The sequence below is a fragment of the Montipora capricornis genome, chromosome 14 (genome assembly GCF_036669925.1).
Source record: "Montipora capricornis isolate CH-2021 chromosome 14, ASM3666992v2, whole genome shotgun sequence".
NCBI classification, from domain to species: domain Eukaryota; kingdom Metazoa; phylum Cnidaria; class Anthozoa; order Scleractinia; family Acroporidae; genus Montipora; species Montipora capricornis.
In genome coordinates this window covers 5,513,293-5,523,859 of record NC_090896.1, presented here as the reverse complement: position 1 = coordinate 5,523,859, position 10,567 = coordinate 5,513,293, and the positions used below count along the sequence as shown (strand labels likewise).

The following is a 10,567-nucleotide window of genomic DNA, read 5'->3' as shown; positions in this document are numbered from 1 at the left end:
TTAATAAAAAACGCCCACAAATTATGGATAAATCTTCTCTACTTTATCTTGTAAAAACAAAAAAAAAAAACTGATGCGTACAGTTACTTCTCTTTGAAGAGAATATTATAATTAACAATTATTCCACGAGCGCGCGTTGCATACCAATCAAAGAAGCGCGAATGGAATAACTGTTTTATTAAATTCTCATTTAATTCTGAACGCTTGGTGTTACGTGCTGGAACAACCAAACCGCGAACAAGGCGTAAGTGAAAACGACCTCCCGAGTACGATATAAGGCACGCAAAAAAAGTGTGACAACGAGCAGTTACCCTTTTTCACTATTATTTAATTAGTTTTACACTGTTACATTTACTTAGGTGAAAGATTAAGTTAGGCAGTTTATAAAGCATGCTTACTGTCTTTCATGGCCATTCAGGAATTGATCTTCATCTTGATTAATCCAAGTTCCACCGATTGTAGAGAACAATTCTTGACTTTCTTGATTCACTGGATTCTTTCCACTCACTGGATTTTCTGTGTAGACAAACTCTTACGGAAGACTTCATAATGAACTCTGATCTCTTCGTCCGTTTTGACTATCGTCACTTTCTGCTCTCCGGATATAGCAAGGTCGAAGGTTTAATATAGCTTCACCATAGTTATCGCAGTTGATTATAGCTTCCTCAGAGTATTGCATCCATCCATAGCATAAGTTCAATCACAGTCAGCCACGAGTGTAATCCCTCGGGCAAAAGAGTTTTTTCTATTACTTACAAGCCTGCTTTTATACTTTTACTCTAAGCATCCAGAAAGTTCTGTTGGTATTTGGAGTGTATTACTCATTACAAGGTCTACTATTTGTAGAAACTGCTGAGTCACATCAAAGAAATTTCTGGAATATTACAGATTGTAAGATAATTCTAGAAATGTCTGGAATTGCATGACAGTTAAACTAAAAGTAATTCTGATCCTCATAACATTGGACACTTGCAAATTAAAGCCAATCAGTTTCCAGCTTGCCAACACTTGACGCAATCAGCTTCCATATTAGGTCATGCAGTATATGAGCTGATACCCGAGATTGAATGAACCAATCAGAAAGATAGAAACGCAATATCCGACGTCGAAAATTTAATAATAGCTCATATACCATGATGACTAAGACAATCAAAACTTTAAAATTGCATTATCCAATGATCTAGTTTCTAATGATGTAAATTAAAAGATAAAGAAGAAAAGGTTTTCAAAGACCTTCGAAAAATCTATTGGTACAATCCTTATCATCGAGTTCCTTTAAATAGTTAAACTGCATTTGAATGAAGGCGTCTATTCAACCACAGCCATCCCTATACACATATTGAGCGTCCGTGAGATTGCTTCTGCCAATCATGATCAATACAATTCAGCCGTGTTCACACTCAAGATTGATTATGATCAACTAAAGTTTAATTCAGGCAATCATACTCCGTTCAGTTTTATTCAATTATGGTTCTTTTCACATCTGTGAAAATTCAAATACAGCAGGCAGAGTACTGAACTTCGCAGTGTGAAACAAAATGGCCCCGGTTCGTATGGCTGGCACGATCATCACCACTATGCTTGAAGCGAGAAGAGAATCAAGGATATCTTCCGAGAATAGAAGAAAACAAATCCAAATGTTCGCTTCATAAAGCGATTAGAGCTTTCGTCTCCGCATACCACCACGTGTTCGCCATTCTGTTCAATTACGCACTATAATTACTTTAACCAACCCCCTTGAGGTTGTTTGAAGTAATTATAATCCGGTCATAATCAGGGACTGTAATTAGTTGATGTGAACCCATTTCATATTTAGTTTGATTATAATTCAATCATAATGGAGGCCTAATTTGAACACGGCTTAAGTCCTTATTAGTAAAACAGTCAGTGTTGGTTTAATTAGTACTGGTTCTATGTTTAAATTTCTATGATTTTGAAACAGAATACTTATGAACCTCTAAAAAAAATCACACACTTAATTCACTAAGCGGAAATATGTTTTTCCCGCCTGATCTGAACAGATTAACATGACTCGATTAAGGTGCAGTGGATCTAGCAATCGAACTGTATCTGTACAAACAAGGGAATATTAGGTGAGTGAGCGAATCCCTCTGCTCCATAATAATCACTTTGAATTTATTTTTACATTGTGCGCATGTTGCCACTATTTTATCCGTTGTTGCCATGAAAACGCGGTCCGATTTCAGACTAACTGACAAAAAAGTTGTGGGTCTTGAACTATAACCATGCACTATGACACAGAACTAATAATGGACTTTAAATTCTTGTAATCCGAATAGGGCCTAATATAAGGGATTCGCTTACTTGCCCCTCGTTTTCTCCAGGCATAAATACAAACAATTATTCCCCATTAACACTGATTCCTCTTCTTCCCCTAAAGATAAGTATTTAGGAACAATCGTTAGGGCCGATTTACACGATACGATTTTGTCGCATGCGACAAGCTCACGACAGGCCTACGAAATGACTTACGATTGTCGCAGCGTTTTAAAACATGTTTTAAAATGCTACGACATTTTTTCTGACGTACACAACAATCGTAAATCATGTCGTGGGCCTGTCGTAAGCCGTTGTCGCATGCGACAAAGTCGTACCGTGTAAATCAGCCCTTAAATATGTCAACAGGGCCTTTGCGCGTTATTACACATGTCACGCAATTCTCTTCCTACTATCATGAGAATGATCCTTGGCCCGAGACCTTGGCAACTGAATTCTGTTTTCTCATCTGTCGACGCATTTGAGACAAACATCGCTGAAACATCACAACGTTAGAATGTTCAGGCCCAAGGCAGTTCACATAGATGGTCAAAGCACGATCAAAGTAATCTTTTGCTTGACCAAGGTCACATTGCTTCTGGAGTGCAATACCTAAGTTTCAACAACAATTTGCAACATAGACATGCTGAGAACCAAGCCTTTCTTGGAAAATAGAAAGAGCCCGCTCATGATACTCTTTTGCTTCACCCAGCTCACCTTGGTCACAAAGTACTTTACCCAAACTGTTAAAAGTTAATGCGACATTGACATGCTGAGAACCAAGCCTTTCTTGGAAAATAGCAAGAGCCCGCTCATGATACTCCTTTGCTTGACCCAGCTCACCTTGGTCACGAAGTACATCACCCAAACTGTTAAACATCCATGCGACCTTGACATGGTGAGAACCAAGCCTTTCTTGGTAAATAGCAAGAGCCCGCTCATGATACTCTTTTGCTTGACCCAGCTCACCTTGGTCACGAAGTACATCACCCAAACTGTTAAAAGTCCATGCGACATCGACATGCTGAGAACCAAGCCTTTCTTGGTAAATAGCAAGAGCCCGCTCATGATACTCCTTTGCTTGACCCAGCTCACCTTGGTCACGAAGTACATCACCCAAACTGTTAAACATACATGCGACCTTGACATGGTGAGAACCAAGTCTTTCTTGGTAAATAGCAAGAGCCCGCTCATAATACTCCTTTGCTTGACCCAGCTCACCTTGGACACGAAGTACATCACCCAAACTGCCAAACGTCCATGCGACATCGACATGCTGCGAACCAAGCCTTTCTTGGTAAATAGCAAGAGCCCGCTCATGATACTCTTTTGCTTGACCTAGCTCCCCTTGGCGACGAAGTACATAACCCAAACTGTTAAAAGTTAATGCGACATTGACATGCTGAGAACCAAGCCTTTCTTGGAAAATAGCAAGAGCCCGCTCATGATACTCTTTTGCTTGACCCAGCTCACCTTGGACATGAAGTAAACCACCCAAACTGTTAAACGTCCATGCGACATCGACATGCTGAGAACCAAGCCTTTCTTGGTAAATAGCAAGAGCCCGCTCATGATACTCCTTTGCTTGACCCAGCTCACCTTGGTCACGAAGTACATCACCAAAACTGTTAAACATCCATGCGACCTTGACATGGTGAGAACCAAGCCTTTCTTGGTAAATAGCAAGAGCCCGCTCATAATACTCCTTTGCTTGACCCAGCTCACCTTGGTCACGAAGTACATCACCCAAACTGTTAAACATACATGCGACCTTGACATGGTGAGAACCAAGTCTTTCTTGGTAAATAGCAAGAGCCCGCTCATGATACTCTTTTGCTTGACCCAGCTCACCTTGGACACGAAGTACATCACCCAAACTGTTAAACATACATGCGACCTTGACATGGTGAGAACCAAGTCTTTCTTGGTAAATAGCAAGAGCCCGCTCATGATACTCTTTTGCTTGACCCAGCTCACCTTGGTCACGAAGTACATCACCCAAACTGTTAAACATACATGCGACCTTGACATGGTGAGAACCAAGTCTTTCTTGGTAAATAGCAAGAGCCCGCTCATGATACTCTTTTGCTTGACCCAGCTCACCTTGGTCACGAAGTACATCACCCAAACTGTTAAAAGTCCATGCGACATCGACATGCTGAGAACCAAGCCTTTCTTGGTAAATAGCAAGAGCCCGCTCATGATACTCCTTTGCTTGACCCAGCTCACCTTGGTCACGAAGTACATCACCCAAACTGTTAAACATCCATGCGACCTTGACATGCTGAGAACCAAGACTTTCTTGGTAAATAGCAAGAGCCCGCTCATAATACTCCTGTGCTTGACCCAGCTCACCTTGGTCACGAACTACATCACCCAAACTGTTAAACATACATGCGACCTTCACATGGTGAGAACCAAGTCTTTCTTGGTAAATAGCAAGAGCCCGCTCATAATACTCCTTTGCTTGACCCAGCTCACCTTGGACACGAAGTACATCACCCAAACTGTTAAACATCCATGCGACCTTGACATGGTGAGAACCAAGCCTTTCTTGGTAAATAGCAAGAGCCCGCTCATGATACTCTTTTGCTTGACCCAGCTCACCTTGGTCACGAAGTACATCACCCAAACTGTTAAAAGTCCATGCGACATCGAAAGGCTGAGAACCAAGCCTTTCTTGGTAAATAGCAAGAGCCCGCTCATGATACTCCTTTGCTTGACCCAGCTCACCTTGGTCACGAAGTACATCACCCAAACTGTTAAACATACATGCGACCTTGACATGGTGAGAACCAAGTCTTTCTTGGTAAATAGCAAGAGCCCGCTCATAATACTCCTTTGCTTGACCCAGCTCACCTTGGACACGAAGTACATCACCCAAACTGTTAAACATCCATGCGACCTTGACATGGTGAGAACCAAGACTTTCTTGGTAAATAGCAAGAGCCCGCTCATGATACTCTTTTGCTTGACCCAGCTCACCTTGGTCACGAAGTACATCACCCAAACTGTTAAAAGTCCATGCGACATCGACATGCTGAGAACCAAGCCTTTCTTGGTAAATAGCAAGAGCCCGCTCATGATACTCCTTTGCTTGACCCAGCTCACCTTGGTCACGAAGTACATCACCCAAACTGTTAAACATACATGCGACCTTGACATGGTGAGAACCAAGTCTTTCTTGGTAAATAGCAAGAGCCCGCTCATAATACTCCTTTGCTTGACCCAGCTCACCTTGGACACGAAGTACATCACCCAAACTGCCAAACGTCCATGCGACATCGACATGCTGCGAACCAAGCCTTTCTTGGTAAACAGCAAGAGCCCGCTCATGATACTCTTTTGCTTGACCTAGCTCCCCTTGGCGACGAAGTACATAACCCAAACTGTTAAAAGTTAATGCGACATTGACATGCTGAGAACCAAGCCTTTCTTGGAAAATAGCAAGAGCCCGCTCATGATACTCTTTTGCTTGACCCAGCTCACCTTGGACATGAAGTAAACCACCCAAACTGTTAAACGTCCATGCGACATCGACATGCTGAGAACCAAGCCTTTCTTGGTAAATAGCAAGAGCCCGCTCATGATACTCCTTTGCTTGATCCAGCTCACCTTGGTCACGAAGTACATCACCCAAACTGTTAAACATCCATGCGACCTTGACATGCTGAGAACCAAGCCTTTCTTGGTAAATAGCAAGAGCCCGCTCATAATACTCCTTTGCTTGACCCAGCTCACCTTGGACACGAAGTACATCACCCAAACTGCCAAACGTCCATGCGACATCGACATGCTGCGAACCAAGCCTTTCTTGGTAAATAGCAAGAGCCCGCTCATGATACTCTTTTGCTTGACCCAGCTCCCCTTGGCGACGAAGTACATAACCCAATCTGTTAAAAGTCCATGCGACATCGACATGCTGAGAACCAAGCCTTTCTTGGTAAATAGCAAAAGCCCGCTCATGATACTCCTTTGCTTGACCCAGCTCACCTTGGACACAAAGTACATCAGCCAAACTGTTAAACGTCCATGCGACATCGACATGCTGAGAACCAAGCCTTTCTTGGTAAATAGCAAGAGCCCGCTCATGATACTCTTTTGCTTGACCCAGCTCCCCTTGGTGACGAAGTACATAACCCAATCTGTTAAAAGTCCATGCGACATCGACATGCTGAGAACCAAGCCTTTCTTGGTAAATAGCAAGAGCCCGCTCATGATACTCCTTTGCTTGACCCAGCTCACCTTGGTCACGAACTACATCACCCAAACTGTTAAACGTCCATGCGACACGGTCATCCTTAGAACCAAGCCTTTCTTGGAAAATAGAAAGAGCCCGCTCGTGATACTCCTTTGCTTGACCCAGCTCACCTTGGTCACGAAGTACATCTCCCAAACTGTTAAACATCCATGCGACCTTGACATGGTGAGAACCAAGCCTTTCTTGGTAAATAGCAAGAGCCCGCTCATGATACTCTTTTGCTTGACCCAGCTCACCTTGGTCACAAAGTACTTTACCCAAACTGTTAAAAGTTGATGCGACATTGACATGCTGAGAACCAAGCCTTTCTTGGAAAATAGAAAGAGCCCGCTCTTGATACTCTTTTGCTTGACCCAGCTCACCTTGGTCACGAAGTACATCACCCAAACTGTTAAAGGTCGATGCGACAAAGACATTGTGAAAACCAAGCCTTTCTTGGAAAATAGCAAGAGCCCGCTCATGATACTCTTTTGCTTGACCCAGCTCACCTTGGACATGAAGTACATAACCCAAACTGTTAAAAGTCTTTCCGACATTGACATGCGCAGAACCAAGCCTTTCTTGGAAAATAGCAAGTGCCTGCTCAAAATAGTCTTTTGCTTCTCGCAGATTACCTTGAACACGAAGTACATCACCTAAACGATGAAATGCAGATGCGACATTGACATGCTGAGAACCAAGCCTTTCTTGGAAAATAGCAAGAGCCCGCTCATGATACTCCTTTGCTTCACCCAGCTCACCTTGGTCACGAAGTACACGACCCAATCTGTTAAAAGTCGATGCGACATTGACATGCTGAGAACCAAGCCTTTCTTGGAAAATAGCAAGAGCCCGCTCATGATACTCTTTTGCTTGACCCAGCTCACCTTGGTCACGAAGTACATCACCCAAACTGTTAAAAGTTTTTGCGACATCGACATGCTGAGAACCAAGCCTTTCTTGGTAAATAGCAAGAGCCCGCTCATGATGCTCTTTTGCTTGACCCAGCTCACCTTGGACACGAAGTACATCACCTAAACGTTTAAATGTAAATGCGACATTGACATGCTGAGAACCAAGCTTTTCTTGGTAAATAGCAAGAGCCAACTTAAAGTGCTCCTTCCCTTGTTCCCAGTCACCTTGGTCACGAATTACATCACCCAAAAAGTTCAAACAGTTTGCAACATCGACAGGCTGAGAACCAGGCTTTTTACGGCAGATGGCAAGATGACGGCCATAATACTCTTCAGCTTGTCCCATGTCATCCAACTCAGCATTGGTTTGTGCGGAATCTCCTTCAAAAATTTGGCTTAAATTAAGGGCCACAATTCCGAAGGTTTTGGCTGTATTATAGTAACAATGAAAATAACAAATGTAGCCTAAAGTAAGGAAATATTGGGGGAAATATTTCACCCTTAATTTATTACTTTTCTTAACCTCAGATATGTGTTCTTCAATTTCAGTTATGAGCCATTTTAAGTGTGGCACCAAGTGCAAGCTTTTAGCGACAGAGTCTTGATGATCTAGTCCTTCATCAACTGTAAACTGATAAAATGACGTAATAACCCCAGGAAGAACTTCAAAATGTACAATTTCCGAACAATTTTCGGCAACTTTCTTTTGGATGGCATTTCTCGTAATCTGATGTACCCGAACGAAGACGCCCCTGTCGTCTTTTTCAATTAAGACCAGTGAGCTTTCTTGAATCCTCAAACTTATAATGTCTGCATCATCAAGTTTGCTTCCTGCGCTACCATCGTTTTCCTTCTCCACATTCAAAACGTAGTTGATTAAAAGTTCAAGGTTTAATGGTTGCTGAGCACAGAGAGTAATGAAATTGAAAGCGTGATTTAAAACTTTGTCAGTTGACATCACGCTGTTCACAGCCAGTGAAATCGCCTTGGTCATGGAGTTTGGATAGCTTGGATTGCTTTCGACAAGAAAGGCCTCAGTTTTTACACGCTGACCGTCGGAAAGCTTCTGTAGATACTCTTTCCAGCCGAAGAAAGATGATATCTTTTCTCGCACAAGTCGGACAAACGTGGCGGCGCTTGCTAAGGCAAGGGGTTGATAATCTAATGCCTGAGCAACTTCTTTTCCGGCGGCATTGGCAGCGATGCCCGAGAGGGAGGCTAATAAAGTAAGAGCGTCAGACAGCATCATACCCTCGCTCACTGATATGTGATTAATGGAACACGTCTCTGAAGGTATAGCAGCTGTGTCTTGACAGGTTATTAACACCTGACCTTTACACCAGCTCGAGTTCCCCGTTTGTGGCAAATGATGACTTATTTCATTCAATCTCACAACATTGTCCACTATCAACAGCCAAGAAGAGTAAAGCTCCACTTTGGCGCTAATTAAGGACTTAATGTTTGCGATTTTCTTCTTTGAATCCATATCTTTATCCTTCATAATGTCCGACAAGGCATCTTCTGGACACCTTAAATGTCGAGCAAAAGAGTAGTATGATTCCAACAGTGAATCGAGGTTGTGCGCATCTAGAGTCATTACAAATGTCTTTATGCTTGCGTCGCTTGTTTCTTCGTCAAACCACTTCTCCGCAACGAGAGCAGCTAACTGAGATTTGCCGCTTCCCGGGTTTCCTGAGATATACAGGTAACTTAAACAGTTCTTTTTGGCTTTCTTTGGTCGCTTTAGCTTTTGATGTATTTCTATAACCTCACGATCTCGTCTGGCAACGTGATGCGATGGCTTGGGAGGAAGAACGCAAAACGGAGTAGCTTCACGCTGCAACTGCTCTTCAAGGGTCTTTCGACGCTGTTCTGTTTTTTTCACTCGTTGGAGTACTTTCGTCAACTCGCTTGTCGGAAAACTCGTTTGGTTTGTAACTACCTTAATCTTCACATCGGAGAGGCCAAGTGCTTGAAAGGCAACCAAGACTTTTCCCACAGAATTTTGAAACTCTGACTTTGTGAGATTGCCCTGTGGTAAATGAGCGAAATCTTGATTTCGAAAATTTCTTAAATCATTCACGCTTGAACGGATAAGGGGGTTTAGGGAACTCCCGATACAATCAGAGTAAAGGATCCCGTAAAAGAGCATCGTACAATCCCATTCTGATCGGTTGCCATTAACCATGGTTGTCAAAAGCTTCGCATTTCTTTTTCGGGTTAGTGGCGACTCCTGGTTTTCGAAGTTCAGCCCGTTCTGGGGCTCGTCTTTCCATTCTCCCAGTGTTGCCTTGTAGCGACTGTCCCATTCTTGTTTAAAGATTGTCCGCAGACCCTCAGTTGTTACATCTGTGGTGATGAAGCAGATCCTGAAGTAATTGAGTTGTTCCTCAGTGTATTCCGGACCAGTCGCCATGATCAGTCCTTGTCGAAAATAAATTTGCGAAGTTAATTTGCTGTATGAAATCTCTTTGATATATTTGTAAAAGTTTCCTTGATAACAGTAAGGTGTACAAATGCCAAAAGCATTAAAAGTTACGTTATAACTCTTTTCAAAGCGAGTCAAAGTGGAAATATTTTGTTTAAAAAGTGATTTCAATTGTCCTTAATGCGACAAATATTATGACTTGATTATCACCCACACTTCACACATTCCCTCCTTTTGAAAGGCAGACTGCTAGCAGATCTTTTTAATTGCTTGTTGCTAAATATTAAGGACGGTGCCTACTAATTCAAAGGTATTTTTGCGCGGTTTACTGAATATGCGGGAAAAGCAGATCTTAACAAGTGTTATTGAAATCCAAAAAGAAAATTAAGGGTAACCACCCATTTTTGAAGATAATTAATCAACAATATTTGTAAAAGGTTTTAAAATACAAAGCAATGTATGGCGTTCTTTTCCAAATTGAAATTCAGTTATTTCTGAAAAATGCATGGTTACCCCCAATTTTCTTTTGGATACCAAGATCACTTGCTAAGTTCTGCTTTCGCCGCATAGTTTGAACCGCGCAAAAATATCCCTGTATTAATAAGCACTAACAATAGGAAATCCGATTATCTCGAGATGCGCAGAACGTATGCGCAATAACAATAGTAGGCACCGTCCTTAACATAAGTAGAAGTGATCTCTACGTCA

General features: G+C 42.3%; 1 protein-coding gene across 1 annotated transcript in view; it reads right to left on the bottom strand.

Annotated features, from left to right (window-relative positions):
- Positions 1–307: 307 nt before the first annotated feature.
- The window catches only part of LOC138032673 (uncharacterized), a 31,017-nt gene continuing 20,757 nt past the window's right edge, over positions 308–10,567 (bottom strand). The window contains exon 2 of the mRNA XM_068880382.1: positions 308–9,855. Within this exon, the coding sequence (XP_068736483.1) occupies positions 2,897–9,847 (6,951 nt within the window). The 5' untranslated portion in view covers positions 9,848–9,855 and the 3' untranslated portion in view covers positions 308–2,896. The remainder of the gene's footprint in view (positions 9,856–10,567) is intronic.